At 40.7% G+C, this 19,416-nt stretch overlaps 1 protein-coding gene across 3 annotated transcripts in view; it reads right to left on the bottom strand.

Annotated features, from left to right (window-relative positions):
• The window catches only part of LOC128691214 (WD repeat-containing protein 17-like), a 245,478-nt gene that overhangs the window by 218,840 nt on the left and 7,222 nt on the right, over nt 1–19,416 (bottom strand). For all 3 annotated transcript variants that reach the window (XM_053780080.2, XM_053780079.2, XM_053780078.2), the window contains exons 2-3: nt 12,241–12,342; nt 48–171 (exon numbers count right to left, since the gene is read on the bottom strand). In XM_053780080.2, coding sequence (XP_053636055.2) covers nt 48–171; nt 12,241–12,305 — 189 coding nt within the window. In that variant the 5' untranslated portion in view covers nt 12,306–12,342. The remainder of the gene's footprint in view (nt 1–47; nt 172–12,240; nt 12,343–19,416) is intronic.

Raw genomic sequence — 19,416 nt, 5'->3', positions numbered from 1 at the left:
AATTTTATCTACATTAATAGCAAGTGTTGCAGCATTATTGGACTCACCTCATACACATAAATAGCAAGTGTTGCAGCATAGGCAAAACGTCGAGAATGAGCAGTACAGATGTTATGATGCCAAGGTTGGGCACCAGCAGCAAGAAGTGACAGTTGCTGTAACATACCGCCTCTACAGGTAGATAAAATAAAAATAATCTTTTACCACGTCTCGTGAAAGTAGATATCAATGACAAGCTCTCTGAACCTGAAAGACTTTCTCTCATAAAGAAATACAGTGGACCCCCGGTTAACGATATTTTTTCAATCCAGAAGTATGTTCAGGTGCCAGTACTGACTGAATTTGTTCCCATAAGGAATATTGTGAAGTAGATTAGTCCATTTCAGACCCCCAAACATACATGTACAAACGCACTTACATAAATACACTTACATAATTGGTCGCATTCGGAGGTGATCGTTAGGCGGGGGTCCACTGTACTGGACAGGCAAAAAAAAATCACACTTGGTTTACAATCAAATGGTTACTGACATATGTAAATGTGTATGTAAATGTACCATTGTATGTATAGTATAGGTTGACCATCACTAATCCGGCATCATCGGGACCTGTAGTATGCCGGATTAGTGATCTTTGCCAGATTACAGAGTGGTTAGGTTAGAATACACTTAACCCAGCGGCAATATTTGTGCATCGGCAATTTTGTCCTCTTTACGCCCTATTTTTGGCAGATTCCAGTGTTCCTATCTGCCAAACTCATAGCTATTTCACTAGTATTCCTTCTATTCTGTCGACTGAGTACAAGGAACTGCCCATTTACCTATTTCAATTACCCAATAAAGGGGTCAGAAATCAGTAATTTGGCCAATTTCACACAAATTTCAAGAGATGCCAATTTTGAAATAGGGTCCAGAATAAACAATGCAGGCATACCTGGCACTAAAATAACATTTTCTCTGTTCACTAGTCATGTCTCCAGGCCCCTCTTATAATACACTTGCTTTCCATTCTGAATTTTTATCCACACAAAAAATAGATTTACTGGAATGCAGACTACTGCATTACTGTAATAATTGTATAAATAATGTCAACCTAGACGTGTATTAGACTGTGTATTAGACTGGCCAGTTGAACACGTATTGGACGGTGACGTCATTTGTTTACTCTTGAACATCGGCAAAAATCAAACATTTCTGCTGCTTTGAGCTCAATTTCAGGGTACTTTCTGTCATGAAACCAATCAAAATCATAACTATTTCTGTAATATATCTTCCAATGTATCAAATGAGATCAAAAAATGTGAATACAACCATAAAAACCATACGAAAATACACTGCAAAGACGCTGTTTTACAAAATAAACACGGTCACAGTTTATTCTCATTATGCACTAAGTGCTGCAGGATTTTTTTTATATAGTGCACACTTACCACACAGACCTATTCTCTCATATGCAGGCCCAAATTTACCGGTCACAGCTTATCTAAGTGAGCCTGAGCTCATGGCGACAGACAGTGGCTTCAAAGCCACCTTATCTTTTATGGACAATGTACCGTGTACAGTGGACCCTAGCCTAACGAACGCATCGCATAACGATACATTTTAACGCTAACATTTTGCCTCGGCTAACGCTAAAAAACTCGCCTAACGATATTCGTTCTCGGGTACCAATTAATATCGTTAGGTGAGGGTCCACTGTATGTGGTTTACACAACGAGAAGTATTTCTCTTATTCATTGGAACTATGGCTAGGGTTAAAAGTGAGCAGGTTATAACAATAAATGAAGAAAAACAGATTTGAATGACTTACAGTGCTAGTCACAGCATTATGCCAGGTGAGCGCCCTATCATAATGCCGTGACAAAAATCAAAGGCCTACCATACAGGGGTGTCTTTTTTCATCAGTGCATTATGCCGAGCAGCAGCCATTGGCTTGACGTCACGGCCTGTCACCACACTCCACAGTGACTCCTCAGTGCTCATGTGGCTGCCATGGTGAGAGGAAGTGTTGCACTTTTGTCTCTCATTTGCCCCATCTTTTGTCCGGTGTTCCCTTTGGATTTGGGGCTATACATGTTTGATTATGGGTAAAAGGAAGTCTTTAACACCTGAAACAATAGCTCAAATCATAGGGCTTCACAAAGCTGGGCACCAGACGAAAGTAGTAGTGGAGAATGTTGGTATGTGTGAGCGTTCAGTGAGGAACTGGGTGCAGCGTTTCAAGGCTGGTGGCGGTGTCAAGTTACTGTCTACCAAACCTCGGCCTGACCCCTCGAATAAGACGTCTGTTCGTACCTTAACTGTGTTAAAGAAGCAGTTAGAGAGTACACCTAAGATAACTGCTAAAGACTGGAAAGAAAAGAACTCACATTTTCTCTCAGAGGTGTCTGTAAGAACTGTTAACAGACGTGTGTCAGAACTGGGTTACAGTAGTCACCACCAGGTTAAGAAACCGATCCTCTCCAAGCCACAGAATAAACGTAGGCTGAATTATGCAAAAAAATATCTTCACTGGAATCCTCAACAGTGGTCTGAGGTACTTCGGAGTGATGAAGCAACCTTCACCATCACCTGTAATTACCCAGAGATAGTGACCCGCTAGACCTGTTGGTCCTCATCCAGGTTGATATTTTCTGTAATTCGGTATTTACAGTATTGGCTAGCATGACTGGGCTCGGGTGAGAGTACACGTATGTAGTGGTAAGTTCTTCCCTGTGGTCCTCCACCAACTCTTCCACATCCTCACCACTCACCTCCAACCCCAGAGACTTCCCCAAAGACACAATAGAGTCCACAGGGTCGGCAGAGTCAGGGTCACGTTGAGTCTCAAACACTTCAAAATCCCTCTCTTGGACACAATCTGGCCAGTTTTCTCCAAGCAGAGTTCAAAGTCCTTGAAGTCACTCCCTCTAAAGCCTTACCTATAAGGCTTATACAATGGAGGATAGTGAAGTGTTTCCTCCAGAACTGTCTTAGGGTCAACTGAGTGTCCGAGGTCACTTCAAAGCACTTTTGAAAAGCTGCTTTTGTGTAGAGTTTTTGAAGTTAGAAATGACCTGCTGGTCCATGGGCTGGAGGAGAGGAGTGGTGTTAGGAGGCAAGAACTTCACTTTTATAAAACTGAAGTCCCTAAACACTTCGTCTTCCAAGTCTGGAGGATGTGCAGGAGCATTGTCCAGTAACAGGAGGCACTTGAGTGGCAATTTCTTTTCCAGGAGGTATTTTTTCAATCTTGGGCCAAACACATCATCAGCCCAGTCTTTGAAAATTTGCCTTGTGACCCATGCCTTATGATTAGCTTTCCACATCACACACAATCTATTCTTCATGACATTGTTCTTCTTAAACACTCTGGGATTTTCTGAGTGATACACAAGTAAAGGCTTCACTTTGAAATCCCCACTAGCATTACTAAAACAACAAAAGAGTAAGCCTGTCTTTCATAGGCTTATATCCTGGCAGTCCCTTTTCCTCCTGGGTAATGTAGGTCCTCCTTGGCATTTTCTTCCAAAACAGGCCTGTTTCGTCACAATTGAAAACTTGTTGGGGTTCGAATCCTTCAGCCTTTACATAGTCCTGGAATTCGTGAACATACTGTTCAGCTGCACATTTGTCAGAACTTGCAGCCTCACCATGCCTTACAACACTGTGTATGCCACTACACTTCTTAAATCTATCAAACCATCCTTTGCTGGCCCTAAATTCACAAACTGCAGCACTTATTCCAGGCATTTTCGTTGCAAGATCCTCATGCAACTGCTTTGCCCTCTCACAAATAGTAGACTCCACTACACTGTCTCCCACTAATTCTTTTTCCTTAATCCACAATAATAATAACTTTCCCATCTCTTCCATTATTGGTGTCCTTTGTTTAGTCAGAAAACCTACTTCTTTTGCAACATTAGCATCTTTGATTTGTTCTTTCTTTGCCAGGATGGATGTAATTGTTGATTTATTCTTGCTGTACATCCTGGCAAGTTCCATCACCTTCATACCACTCTCAAACTTTTCGATCACTTCATGCTTAAATTCCATTGTGTTTCTCACTTTCTTTACCACAGGAACTTTACTAGGAACTTTCTTTGGAGCCATGGTTACTTATTTCTCAGTTGCACTGCAAGAAAAACCACTAAAAACAATGGTAAACAAGTGAAATGTTTGGATGTATGAGCAGAAGCCTCCTCAGCCACCGAGAGACAAAGCCAAACTGAAGCGAAACCTACCCCAGCTGGCGGATGGACGCATCCAAAACCACCGATAACCGAGCGAACGACTGATAACCGGGCACCAAAAAACCCGCCAATAACCGAGTTGGCTGATAACCAAACCGGCCGATAACCGGGGGTCCACTGTATGTAAAATTAGAAAGGGCAGACATAAATATAAATGAGCAAACAATAAGTAATAAAATTCTATGGCCTGCATTACAGTTGTCATAAAAGTATATTTATAACTTTAAGTTTGAAATGCAAAGCTACCAGCACATTAATTAAATGTATAAAAAATCATATTTCAAGTGATTTTTTTTTTTTTATTATTATCACACTGGCCGATTCCCACCAAGGCAGGGTGGCCCGAAAAAGAAAAACTTTCACCATCATTCACTCCATCACTGTCTTGCCAGAAGGGTGCTTTACACTACAGGTTTTAAACTGCAACATTAACACCCCTCCTTCAGAGTGCAGGCACTGTACTTCCCATCTCCAGGACTCAAGTCCGGCCTGCCGGTTTCCCTGAACCCCTTCATAAATGTTACTTTGTTCACACTCCAACAGCACGTCAAGTATTAAAAACCATTTGTCTCCATTCACTCCTAACAAACACGCTCACACATGCCTGCTGGAAGTCCAAGCCCCTCGCACACAAAACCTCCTTTACCTCCTCCCTCCAACCTTTCCTAGGCCGACCCCTACCCTGCCTTCCTTCCACTACAGACTGATACACTCTTGAAGACATTCTGTTTCGCTCCATTCTCTCTACATGTCTGAACCACCTCAACAACCCTTCCTCAGCCCTCTGGACAACAGTTTTGGTAATCCCACACCTCCTCCTAACTTCCAAACTACGAATTCTCTGCATTATATTCACACCACACATTGCCCTCAGACATGACATCTCCACTGCCTCCAGCCTTCTCCTCGCTGCAACATTCATCACCCATGCTTCACACCCATATAAGAGCGTTGGTAAAACTATACTCTCATACATTCCCCTCTTTGCCTCCAAGGACAAAGTTCTTTGTCTCCACAGACTTCTAAGTGCACCACTCACCCTTTTCCCCTCATCAATTCTATGGTTCACCTCATCTTTCATAGACCCATCCGCTGACATGTCCACTCCCAAATATCTGAATAAATTCACCTCCTCCATACTCTCTCCCTCCAATCTGATATCCAATCTTTCATCACCTAATCTTTTTGTTATCCTCATCGCATATTATCTCATTACTTTTTAACAAGTCACTAGAAACTAGCACCTTCCCGAAATTACTCAAGACGGCAAGGGTTACACCAATACATAAAGGTGGTGACCCTACAGATTTAAACAACTACATGTATAGGCCAATATCAAACTTACCATTGCTATCCAAAATCTTTGAGAAACTCATGCACAGGAGACTGTATTCATTTATAACGTCACAAAACATACTCAACCCCTGCCAATTTGGATTCAGGAAAAATAAAAGCACTGACGATGCAATCATAAAAATGCTAGATCTGCTTTACACAGCATTGGAAAATAAGGAATATCCACTAGGAATTTTTATTGACCTAAGAAAAGCTTTTGACACAGTAGACCACGGCATCCTACTCCACAAACTTGACCATTATGGTATAAGAAGCCATGCGCTTGCATATTTCAAATCTTACCTTACTAATAGGTATCAGTATGTCACCATTAAAGACACAGCATCAACAACACAGCCACTTGATACTGGAGTTCTGCAGGGAAGTGTCCTTGGTCCCCTGCTCTTCCTCATATACATCAATGATCTTCCAAACGTATCTCGACACCTGAACCCCATTCTCTTTGCTGACGACACGACTTATGTCATCTCTCACCCTAATCTTGCCACCCTCAACACCATTGTTAATGAGGAGCTGATCAAAATATCGACTTGGATGACAGCCAATAAACTTACGCTTAACGTTGACAAAACCTACTACATTATGTTTGGTAGTAGAGCAGGAGATGCGCAAATTAACATTAAGATCGACAACACTCTAATTGCCAGGCATAATGAGGGCAAATTCCTAGGCCTATACCTCGACAACAACCTGAACTTCAGCACCCATATCCAACACATAACCAAAAAAGTATCCAAAACGGTTGGGATCCTCTCCAAGATACGATACTACGTGCCGCAAACTGCCCTTCTCACACTATACCATTCACTTATATATCCATACCTCACCTATGCTATCTGTGCTTGGGGTTCAACTGCAGCAACACACCTAAGGCCAATAATAACCCAACAAAAAGCTGCAGTAATAATAATCACTAAATCCCATCCCTGGCAACACCCCCCCCCCCCCCCCACTCTTCATAGATCTAAACTTACTCCCTGTTCAGCACATCCACACTTACTACTGTGCAATCTACATCTACAGGACCTTAAATTCCAATATTAACCTTGACCTAAAACGCTTTCTTGATAGTTGTGACAGAACCCACAGGCACAACACCACATTCCCCGTGTCCAACTAAACCTTTACAAAAATTCAATGTATGTCAAAGGCCCTAAAATCTGGAACACCCTACCTGAAAATTCCAAAACTGCAGACACATTCATCACCTTCAAAACTACCATCAGAAAACATCTTATCTCCCTGATACACCCTGTCAACTAATAATACGAATACCACCTGGTGGTTCACACTTACACTCACTCACCCATTTGACCATAAACAGAAATATCAATCTCAATCTCAAAATAATGAATCTTAACTAGTCATAAGTTGGCCTGTGATACTCCAATACTGAAACTATGTATAGTGCCAAAACAAAAGCATTCACATTGCTAAACTCACAACTAGTATTTAGTCACTTAGCCATAATACCAACTTACCTCATAATTTTGTAATATTTTAAACTTAAGATTTAATATAAGTCTGCCCGAAATGCCTAGCCATGCTAGGTGTTCTAGTGGTACACTCTGTAATTATTATTTTATTACATGTAAACCACACAATAACCAAATTCTGTAAACTCAGCATTGTAATCCTTATAGAGAATAAACTTTGAATTTGAATAACCTTACTCTTTCCTGTATTCACTTTTAATTTTCTTCTCTTGCATACCCTACCAAATTCATCCACCAATCTCTGCAACTTCTCTTCAGAATCTCCCAAGAGCACAGTGTCATCAGCAAAGAGCAACTGTGACAACTCCCACTTTATGTGTGATTCTTTATCTTTTAACTCCACGCCTCTTGCCAAGACCCTCGCATTTACTTCTCTTACAACCCCATCTATAAATATATTAAACAACCACGGTGACATCACACATCCTTGTCTAAGGCCTACTTTTAATGGGAAATAATTTCCCTCTTTCCTACATACTCTAACTTGAGCCTCACTATCCTCGAAAAAACTCTTCACTGCTTTCAGTAACCTACCTCCTACACCATACACCTGCAACATCTGCCACATTGCCCCCCTATCCACCCTGTCATACGCCTTTTCCAAATCCATAAATGCCACAAAGACCTCTTTAGCCTTATCTAAATACTGTTCACTTATGTGTTTCACTGTAAACACCTGGTCCACACACCCCCTACCTTTCCTAAAGCCTCCTTGTTCATCTGCTATCCTATTCTCCGTCTTACTCTTAATTCTTTCAATAATAATTCTGCCATACACTTTACCAGGTATACTCAACAGACTTATTCCCCTATAATTTTTGCACTCTCTTTTGTCCCCTTTGCCTTTATACAAAGGAACTATGCATGCTCTCTGCCAATCCCTAGGTACCTTACCTTCTTCCATACATTTATTAAATAATTGCACCAACCACTCCAAAATTATATCCCCACCTGCTTTTAACATTTCTATCTTTATCCCATCAATCCTGGCTGCCTTACCCCCTTTCATTTTACCTACTGCCTCATGAAGTGATGTAGGTAGATAAAGCTTATATACACTCCAGTAAAAGACGTGCTAAGTATGAGCACAGGCTTCTCCGGAGAATTCTCCATGGGGAAGTGGAATAGAATTCTTCCTCTGTAAGCCATGTATGTTGTAAGAGGTGACTAAAATGCTGGGAGCAAGGGGCTAGTAACCCTATCTCCTTTATAAATTACTAAATTTAAAAAGAAAAGCTTTTGTTTTTCTTTCTGGGTCACCCTGCCTTGGTAGGATAGGACCAGTTTGTTGAAAAAAAAAAGCACATGCTCTACATTAGTTGTGATATTAATAGTAGGTAGTAGGTTGGTAGACAGCAACCACCCAGGGAAGTACTACCGTCCTGCCAGATGACTGTGAAACAAAAACCTGTAACTGTTTTGCATGATGGTAGGATTGCTGGTTTCTTTTTCTGTCTCATAAACACGCTAGATAACAGGGATATCTTGCTACTCCTACTTACACTTTGGTCACACTTCACAGACACGCACATGCATATATATATATACATACATCTAGGTTTTTCTCCTTTTTCTAAATAGCTCTTGTTCTTTTTTATTTCTTCTATTGTCCATGGGGAAGTGGAAAAGAATCTTTCCTCCGTAAGCCATGCGTGTCGTATGAGGCGACTAAAATGCCGGGAGCAATGGGCTAGTAACCCCTTCTCCTGTATACATTTACTAAAAAAGAGAAGAAGAAAAACTTTATAAAACTGGGATGCTTAAATGTGCGTGGATGTAGTGCGGATGACAAGAAACAGATGATTGCTGATGTTATGAATGAAAAGAAGTTGGATGTCCTGGCTCTAAGCGAAACAAAGCTGAAGGGGGTAGGAGAGTTTCAGTGGGGGGAAATAAATGGGATTAAATCTGGAGTATCTGAGAGAGTTAGAGCAAAGGAAGGGGTAGCAGTAATGTTAAATGATCAGTTATGGAAGGAGAAAAGAGAATATGAATGTGTAAATTCAAGAATTATGTGGATTAAAGTAAAGGTTGGATGCGAGAAGTGGGTCATAATAAGCGTGTATGCACCTGGAGAAGAGAGGAATGCAGAGGAGAGAGAGAGATTTTGGGAGATGTTAAGTGAATGTATAGGAGCCTTTGAACCAAGTGAGAGAGTAATTGTGGTAGGGGACCTGAATGCTAAAGTAGGAGAAACTTTTAGAGAGGGTGTGGTAGGTAAGTTTGGGGTGCCAGGTGTAAATGATAATGGGAGCCCTTTGATTGAACTTTGTGTAGAAAGGGGTTTAGTTATAGGTAATACATATTTTAAGAAAAAGAGGATAAATAAGTATACACGATATGATGTAGGGCGAAATGACAGTAGTTTGTTGGATTATGTATTGGTAGATAAAAGACTGTTGAGTAGACTTCAGGATGTACATGTTTATAGAAGGGCCACAGATATATCAGATCACTTTCTAGTTGTAGCTACACTGAGAGTAAAAGGTAGATGGGATACAAGGAGAATAGAAGCATCAGGGAAGAGAGAGGTGAAGGTTTATAAACTAAAAGAGGAGGCAGTTAGGGTAAGATATAAACAGCTATTGGAGGATAGATGGGCTAATGAGAGCATAGGCAATGGGGTCGAAGAGGTATGGGGTAGGTTTAAAAATGTAGTGTTAGAGTGTTCAGCAGAAGTTTGTGGTTACAGGAAAGTGGGTGCAGGAGGGAAGAGGAGCGATTGGTGGAATGATGATGTAAAGAGAGTAGTAAGGGAGAAAAAGTTAGCATATGAGAAGTTTTTACAAAGTAGAAGTGATGCAAGGAGGGAAGAGTATATGGAGAAAAAGAGAGAGGTTAAGAGAGTGGTGAAGCAATGTAAAAAGAGAGCAAATGAGAGAGTGGGTGAGATGTTATCAACAAATTTTGTTGAAAATAAGAAAAAGTTTTGGAGTGAGATTAACAAGTTAAGAAAGCCTAGAGAACAAATGGATTTGTCAGTTAAAAATAGGAGAGGAGAGTTATTAAATGGAGAGTTAGAGGTATTGGGAAGATGGAGGGAATATTTTGAGGAATTGTTAAATGTTGATGAAGATAGGGAAGCTGTGATTTCGTGTATAGGGCAAGGAGGAATAACATCTTGTAGGAGTGAGGAAGAGCCAGTTGTGAGTGTGGGGGAAGTTCGTGAGGCAGTAGGTAAAATGAAAGGGGGTAAGGCAGCCGGGATTGATGGGATAAAGATAGAAATGTTAAAAGCAGGTGGGGATATAGTTTTGGAGTGGTTGGTGCAATTATTTAATAAATGTATGGAAGAGGGTAAGGTACCTAGTGATTGGCAGAGAGCATGCATAGTTCCTTTGTATAAAGGCAAAGGGGATAAAAGAGAGTGCAAAAATTATAGGGGGATAAGTCTGTTGAGTGTACCTGGTAAAGTGTATGGTAGAGTTATAATTGAAAGAATTAAGAGTAAGACGGAGAATAGGATAGCAGATGAACAAGGAGGCTTTAGGAAAGGTAGGGGGTGTGTGGACCAGGTGTTTACAGTGAAACATATAAGTGAACAGTATTTAGATAAGGCTAAAGAGGTCTTTGTGGCATTTATGGATTTGGAAAAGGCGTATGACAGGGTGGATAGGGGGGCAATGTGGCAGATGTTGCAAGTGTATGGTGTAGGAGGTAGGTTACTGAAAGCAGTGAAGAGTTTTTACGAGGATAGTGAGGCTCAAGTTAGAGTATGTAGGAAAGAGGGAAATTTTTTCCCAGTAAAAGTAGGCCTTAGACAAGGATGTGTGATGTCACCGTGGTTGTTTAATATATTTATAGATGGGGTTGTAAGAGAAGTAAATGCGAGGGTCTTGGCAAGAGGCGTGGAGTTAAAAGATAAAGAATCACACACAAAGTGGGAGTTGTCACAGCTGCTCTTTGCTGATGACACTGTGCTTTTGGGAGATTCTGAAGAGAAGCTGCAGAGATTGGTGGATGAATTTGGTAGGGTGTGCAAAAGAAGAAAATTAAAGGTGAATACAGGAAAGAGTAAGGTTATGAGGATAACAAAAAGATTAGGTGATGAAAGATTGAATATCAGATTGGAGGGAGAGAGTATGGAGGAGGTGAACGTATTCAGATATTTGGGAGTGGACGTGTCAGCGGATGGGTCTATGAACGATGAGGTGAATCATAGAATTGATGAGGGAAAAAGAGTGAGTGGTGCACTTAGGAGTCTGTGGAGACAAAGAACTTTGTCCTTAGAGGCAAAGAGGGGAATGTATGAGAGTATAGTTTTACCAACGCTCTTATATGGGTGTGAAGCGTGGGTGATGAATGTTGCAGCGAGGAGAAGGCTGGAGGCAGTGGAGATGTCATGTCTGAGGGCAATGTGTGGTGTGAATATAATGCAGAGAATTCGTAGTTTGGAAGTTAGGAGGAGGTGCGGGATTACCAAAACTGTTGTCCAGAGGGCTGAGGAAGGGTTGTTGAGGTGGTTCGGACATGTAGAGAGAATGGAGCGAAACAGAATGACTTCAAGAGTGTATCAGTCTGTAGTGGAAGGAAGGCGGGGTAGGGGTCGGCCTAGGAAGGGTTGGAGGGAGGGGGTAAAGGAGGTTTTGTGTGCGAGGGGCTTGGACTTCCAGCAGGCATGCGTGAGCGTGTTTGATAGGAGTGAATGGAGACAAATGATTTTTAATACTTGACGTGCTGTTGGAGTGTGAGCAAAGTAACATTTATGAAGGGATTCAGGGAAACCGGCAGGCCGGACTTGAGTCCTGGAGATGGGAAGTACAGTGCCTGCACTCTGAAGGAGGGGTGTTAATGTTGCAGTTTAAAAACTGTAGTGTAAAGCACCCTTCTGGCAAGACAGTGATGGAGTGAATGATGGTGAAAGTTTTTCTTTTTCGGGCCACCCTGCCTTGGTGGGAATCGGCCAGTGTGATAATAATAAAAAAAAATTAATAAAAACATTTTTGAACATGTGATAAGAATAACAATAATATCCAGGCAATGAAAGATTAGATATCAGAATGGATGGAAGGACTAAGGTGACATATCACTAATTAACTACTTAAAACAAGATCATAAATTTACAAGCAAAAGTTACTGCCTAAAATTCACACAATCTATTTTTTTACCATTCAGGAAAAATCAATATATTTACTCCACAGGAGAGATTCAAAATACCTTATGCCAGAGGATAACAGAGTTGCAGAGCCGACAGCTAAGGTTTTCAATCCTCCTCCCAGCATACAGTGGCTGCTAGCACTCTGAATGTAATTTCCATTTCTGTGGAGATTCCAAGCACAGTTATTGTCTCTGTGTGATACAAAATATGTGTGTATTAAAAAATTAAAATAGTACTGTACTATACAAATTTTTATGAAATATTCCAGATGATCCAACACTTCTTAAATAATTAGGCCAAGAAACAAATCTATCAAATTGTAAATGAAAGTAAATACAGAATAAAAAAGAAAACTCTTTCTTAATTTAGAGTAGTATTATTAAATACAGTACCATATAGTGACTCATGAAATCGTAATGGAGATAAAATGCCATCAGAATTTTTATTATATGGATTATTGTACCTCAAAAAATGTGAAAATTTAAAACTATGGAATTTTATGTTACCTCAAACATGAAAATTTGACTTTAGTATAAATTTAAACATTATATTTCCTTAGGTTTTTAATGTAGTCTTAGATTTGGGTTTTTCTCAGGAATTACATATAAGAACAATTTGTGCAATGCACTGAGTTAAAATAATTATTAACTTAAGACATGCTCAAAAAACTGCACATAAGATAGACATTTTAAAAAATACTACATACTGGTACTTTATCAATTTTATAGTTAATTTTACAAATCAAAGTACTGAACATTTTAACCCTTTCACTGTTATGACCCCTGAAATTATAAGTGCTGACAGTGTTGTAATTAAATAAAAAAAGAGATTGTAAAAATTATAGGGTAATAAATTTACTGAGTATAAAAAGGTAAAGTGTACAGAAGAGTTATTATTGAAAGAATTAGAGGTAAGACAGAGAGTAGGCTTACAGATGAGCAAGGAGGCTTTAGAGTGGGTAGGGGATGTGTAGATCAAGTGTTTATATTAAGGCATATATGTGAACAGTATTTAGATAAAGATAGGGAAATTTTCATTGCATTTATGGATTTAGAAAGGCATATGATAGAGTGGATAGGGGAGCACTGTGACAGATGTTACAAGTGTATGGAATAGGTAATAAGTTATTAAATGCTGTAAAGAGTTTTTATGAGGATAGTGAGGCTCAGGTTAGGGTGTGTAAGAGAGAGGAAGACTACTTCCCAGTAAAAGTAGGTCTTAGACAGGGATATGCAATGTCACCATGGTTGTTTAATATATTTATAGATAGGGTTGTAAAAGAAGTAAATACTAGGGTGTTCGGGAGAGGGGTGGGATTAAATTATGGGGAATCAGACAGAAAATGGGAGTTGACACAGTTACTTTTTGCTGACGATACTGTGCTTATGGGAGATTCTAAAGAAGAGTTGCAAAGGTTAGTGGATGAGTTTGGGAGGGTGTTGTAGAGGTACAAAGTTGAAAGTGAACATAGATAAGAGTAAGGTGATGAGGGTATCAAACAATTTACATAAAGAAAAATTGGATATTACACTGGAGAGAGGGAGTATGGAAGAAGTGAATGTTTTCACATATTTGGGAGTTGACTTGTCAGCAGATGGGTTCATGAAGGTTGAGGTTAACCATAGAATTGATGAAGGAAAAAAGGTGAGTGGTGCATTGAGGTATATGTGGAGACAAAAGAACATTATCCATGGAGGCAAAGAAGGGAATGTACAAAAGTATAGTGGTACCAACACTCTTATATGGGTGTGAAGCTTGGGTTGAAAATGCTGCAGCAACGAGGCAGCTGGAGGCAGTGAAGATGTCCTGTCTAAGGGCAATGTGTGGTGTAAATATTATGCAGAGAATTCGTAGTGTAGAAATTAGGAGATGTGGAGTTACTAAAAGTATTAGTAAGAGGACTGAAGAGGGGTTGTTGAGGTGGTTTGGTCATTTAGAGAGAATGGATCAATGTGGGTGAGGGGCTTGGACTTCCAGCAAGCATGCATGAGCATGTTAGATAGGAGTGAATGGAGATGAAGAGTTTTTGGGACCTGACGAGCTGTTGGAGTGTGAGCTGGGTAATATTTTGTGAAGGGATTTAGGGAAACCGGTTAGCCGGACTTGAGTCCTGGAAATGGGAAGTACAATGCCTGCACTTTAAAGGAAGGGTTTGGAATAATGGCAGTTTGAAGGGACTTCTAATCTGTCGTATTTGAGCGCCTCTGCAAAGATAGTGATTATGTATGAGTGAGGTGAAGGTGTTGGATGATGAAAGTGTTTTTCTTTTTGGGGGATTTTCTTTCTTTTTGGGTTACCCTGCCTCGGTGGGAGACAACCAACGTGTTAAAAAAAAAATCTTCTGAAATGGTAGAAAATCTTTTTCTAAAGGTAATGGCAACTAAAACACAAAATTTGATGGAAAACTTATGGAACTGTGATGGCACAAATTTGGCAGTCTGGACATAATTTATGAATTGGCGATCTGCCTGTTTTAAGTTCGATTTTAAGCTAATTCCAATGCTCAACTCAACCCAATTTCTAGATAATTTGCTAGTATGTGTTCCATTTCATCAAGTGAGCCACCTATTCAACTATCAGCACTACCCTATAATATGCACATTTGGCCAATTTTACCCAAAATTACAATTTAAAAATATTCCAAAATCAAACACTGTATGCATACCAACTACTAAAGGAACCTTTCCTCTGTTCATTAATCAAGAGGGATTACCAACAGACCCCTGGCTGTCTTCAAGAAGGCACTGGACCAGCACCTAAAGTCAGTACCTGACCAACTGGGCTGTGGTTTATATGTCAGCTTGTGTGCAGCCAGCAGTAACAGCCTGGTTGATCAGACCCTGATCCACCATGAGGCCTGGTCTCAGACCGGGCCGCTGGGGCATTGACCCCAAAACCCTCTCCAGGTAAACTCCAGGTAAGACTCTCCAACATTACCTTTTGCCCTCCATTTTGAATCCCTCAGAACTAAAGTTTTATCATATTTCTTGGATAATAAAATATGAGCAAAAATGATTTGCCATGATGTATGGCATCCCAATAATTGAAACAGACCTAGTAAACCCCATTAAAAGACTAGGGGTGCTCAGGAAATCCATGGGGAAGCCAGGGGGGCTCTACCATTCATGAAAATTATCAAAAAATTGAATATTTCCACCATTTTCAGCCATATTTCAAGCTACTTCCAGTCTGAAATCAGTCAAAATCATCTCTATTTCAGTAATATGTTGTCCATTCCATCAATTGATATCAAGAAACAGAAATTAAAGGCTACAAAAACCATCCCAGTAAACACCTCAAATTTGCTATTTTACACCAAGCACAAGTTCAGAAGTTTGCTTTTCCAATCATGCATTATGTGATTCAAGATTTTTTATACTGTGTATAATCACTGCACAGACCCATTCTCTGGAGTTTACCTGGAGTTTACCTGGAGAGAGAGTTCCGGGGGTCAACGCCCCCATGGCCCGGTCTGTGACCAGGCCTCCTGGTGGATCAGAGCCTGATCAACCAGGCTGTTACTGCTGGCTGCACGCAATCCAACGTACAAGCCACAGCCTGGCTGGTCAGGTACCGACTTTAGGTGCTTGTCCAGTGCCAGCTTGAAGGCTGCCAGGGGTCTATTGGTAATCCCCCTTATGTACGCTGGGAGGCAGTTGAACAGTCTCGGGCCCCTGACACTTATTGTATTGTCTCTTAACATGCTAGTGACACCCCTGCTTTTCATTGGGGGGATGTTGCATTGTCTGCCAAGTCTTTTGCTTTCATTGTGAGTGATTTTCATGTGCAAGTTCGGTACTAGTCCCTCTAGGATTTTCCAGGTGTATATAATCATGTATCACTCCCGCCTGCATTCCAGGGAATACAGGTTCAGGAACTTCAAGCGCTCCCAGTAATTGAGGTGTTTTATCTCCGTTATGTGTGCCGTGAAGGTTCTCTGTACATTTTCTAGGTCAGCAATTTCACCTGCCTTGAAAGGTGCTGTTAGTGTGCAGCAATATTCCAGCCTAGATAGAACAAGCGACCTGAAGAGTGTCATCATGGGCTTGGCATCACTAGTTTTGAAGGTTCTCGTTATCCATCCTGTCATTTTTCTAGCAGCTGCGATTGATATAATGTTATGGTCCTTGAAGGTGAGATCCTCCGACATGATCACTCCCAGGTCTTTGATGTTGGTTTTTCGCTCTATTTTGTGGCCGGAATTTGTTTTGTACTCTAATGAAGTTTTAATTTCCTCGTGTTTACCATATCGGAGTAATTGAAATTTCTCATCGTTAAATTTCATATTGTTTTCTGCAGCCCACTGAAAGATTTGGTTGATGTCCGCCTGAAGCCTTGCAGAGTCTGCAATGGAAGACACTGTCATGCAGATTCGGGTGTCATCTGCAAAGGAAGACACGGTGCTGTGGCTGACATCCTTGTCTATGTCGGATATGAGGATGAGAAACAAGATGGCAGCGAGTACTGTGCCTTGTGGAACAGAGCTTTTCACCGTAGCCACCTCGGACTTTACTCTGTTGACTACTACTCTTTGTGTTCTGTTTGTGAGGAAATTATAGATCCATCTACCAACTTTTCCTGTTATTCCTTTAGTATGCATTTTGTGCACTATTATGCCATGGTCACACTTGTCGAAGGCTTTTGCAAAGTCTGTATATATTACATCTGCATTCTTTTTGTCTTTTAGTGCATCTAGGACCTTGTCGTAGTGATCCAATAGTTGAGACAGACAGGAACGACCTGCTCTACACCCATGTTGCCCTGGGTTGTGTAATTGATGGGTTTCTAGATGGGTAGCGATCTTGCTTCTTAGGACCCTTTCAAAGATTTTTATGATATGGGATGTTAGTGCTATCGGTCTGTAGTTCTTTGCTATTGCTTTACTGCCCCCTTTGTGGAGTGGGGCTATGTCTGTTGTTTTTAGTAACTGTGGGACGACCCCCGTGTCCATGCTCCCTCTCCATAGGATGGTAAAAGCTCGTGATAGGGGCTTCTTGCAGTTCTTGATGAACACGGAGTTCCATGAGTCTGGCCCTGGGGCAGAGTGCATGGGCATCTCATTTATCGCCTGTTCAAAGTCATTGGCGTCAGGATAACATCAGATAGGCTTGCGTTAACCAAATTCTGTGGCTCTCTCATAAAAAATTCATTTTGATCTTCGACTCTCAGTCTGGTTAGTGGCTTGCTAAAAACTGAGTCATATAGGGACTTGAGTAGCTCACTCATTTCCTTGCTGTCATCTGTGTAGGACCCATCTTGTTTAAGTAGGGGCCCAATACTGGATGTTGTTCTCGACTGATTTGGCATAGGAAAAAGAAATACTTTGGGTTTCTTTCAATTTCATTTATAGTTTTTAGTTCTTCCCACGATTCCTGACTCCTATAAGACTCCTTTAGCTTAAGTTCGATGTTTGCTATTTCTCTGGCCAGTGACTCCCTACACATTTCAGATATATTGGCCTCTTTTAGCTGCTCTATTATTCTTTTTTGTCGCCTGTAAAGGGAGTGCCTGTCTCTTTCTATTTTACATCTACTCCTCCTTTTTCTTAAAGGAATAAGCCTTGAGCATACATTGGGTGCCACCGAGTTAATCTGTTCTAGACATAAGTTGGAGTCTGTGTTGCTTAGTCTATCTTCCCAGCTTGTATCAGTTAGGACTTGGTTTACTTGGTCCCACTTTATGTTCTTGTTATTGAAGTTGAATTTGGTGAAGGCTCCCTCGTGACTAATCTCATTATGTCGGTCTGGGGCTCCGCACACACGTCTGAACCTCGATTATGTTGTGATCTGAGTACATATATTGTTTTTGATATGGTGACATTTTGTATCAGATCATCATTGTTAGTGAAGATGAGGTCTAGTGTATTCTCCAGTCTAGTAGGCTCTATTATTTGCTGGTTTAAGTTGAATTTTGTGCAGAGATTTAAAAGCTCGTGTGTGTGTGAGTTTTCGTCAGAGCTGCCTCCTGGTGTTATCACTGCAACAACATTATTTGCTATATTCCTCCATTTCAGGTGCTTTAAGTTGAAATCCCCCAGGAGCAAGATGTTGGGGGCAGGAGCTGGAAGATTTTCCAGACAGTGGTCAATTTTTAACAGCTGTTCCTGGAATGGCTGGGACATTGCATCCATAGTCTTGTAGATTACCACAATGACTAGGTTTTGGTTCTCGATCTTTACTGCTAAAACTTCCACTACATCATTTGAGGCATTAAGCAGTTCTGTGCAAACAAGTGACTCTGCGATATACAGGCCAACCCCCCCCCCCCCCTTTTGCCTGTTCACTCTGTCACATCTGTATAGGTTGTAACCTGGGATCCATATTTCGTTGTCCAAGTGATCCTTTATGTGGGTCTCTGTGAAAGCTGCGAACATTGCATTTGCCTCTGCAAGCAGTCCACGGATGAAAGGTATTTTGTTGTTCCTTGTTGGCTTTAGACCCTGTATATTTGGAAGGAAGAATGTCATCGGGCTGGTGGTATTGGTGGTACTGGGGGGAACTTTTTTTGCCGGCATTAGTATCTGTATCTGTTGGTTTGGAGTGGAGGCCATCGACTGTGGTTCCACTCCAGAAATGACTGGATTTGGTGTACGATTTCTGCCATTTCCTGCCCGTTTTTTTTTCCTTCCTGGCACTAAAAACCTCTCCCTCTTGAGTGGCTGTGGCTACCGAGGTTTTCCCATGGCCTGACTATGCAAAAATTTACAGCTCAAAACATAGATCTACGTCAGCAACACTGGCATCAATAACATGGATCTACATGAGAAAGACAGTGAAAGGGTTAATAAATTCCTAATTCAGATTCCGTTAAAAAATAAACTGCATTATATATATAGTGTTTTGGCAATACAGTACATGACCAAATCTGTATTCAGAAAACAATAACAGATACTGTGAGAAGATATTGTATGGCTCTTGTGGAGAAATTAGTTATGCCATGAGAATCACTAAAAGATAAAAGCTTAAAACTGTCACACACAAGAGTACAGTGCTTTGCAGTACAGTCCAACTATGGGTAAAGAGTCACACTACTGATGACTATGTGCTTATAAAAATCATGCTGGCGCTAGTCAATACATAAACATGGTGATACTGTAGTTACGTGCTATAGCTACCAAGTACCAAAGTATGAGAAGATCAAAAATGCTCCAATTTGCTCTGAATAAAGAAATTACTATACTATATGTATTTGTCTATGTACATATATATGCATAAAATAAAATTAAAAAGAAGAAA

This window comes from Cherax quadricarinatus, chromosome 27 (assembly GCF_038502225.1).
Source record: "Cherax quadricarinatus isolate ZL_2023a chromosome 27, ASM3850222v1, whole genome shotgun sequence".
NCBI classification, from domain to species: domain Eukaryota; kingdom Metazoa; phylum Arthropoda; class Malacostraca; order Decapoda; family Parastacidae; genus Cherax; species Cherax quadricarinatus.
The sequence above is the reverse complement of the archived record's forward strand: the minus strand, read 5'-3'. Positions and strand labels throughout refer to the sequence as shown.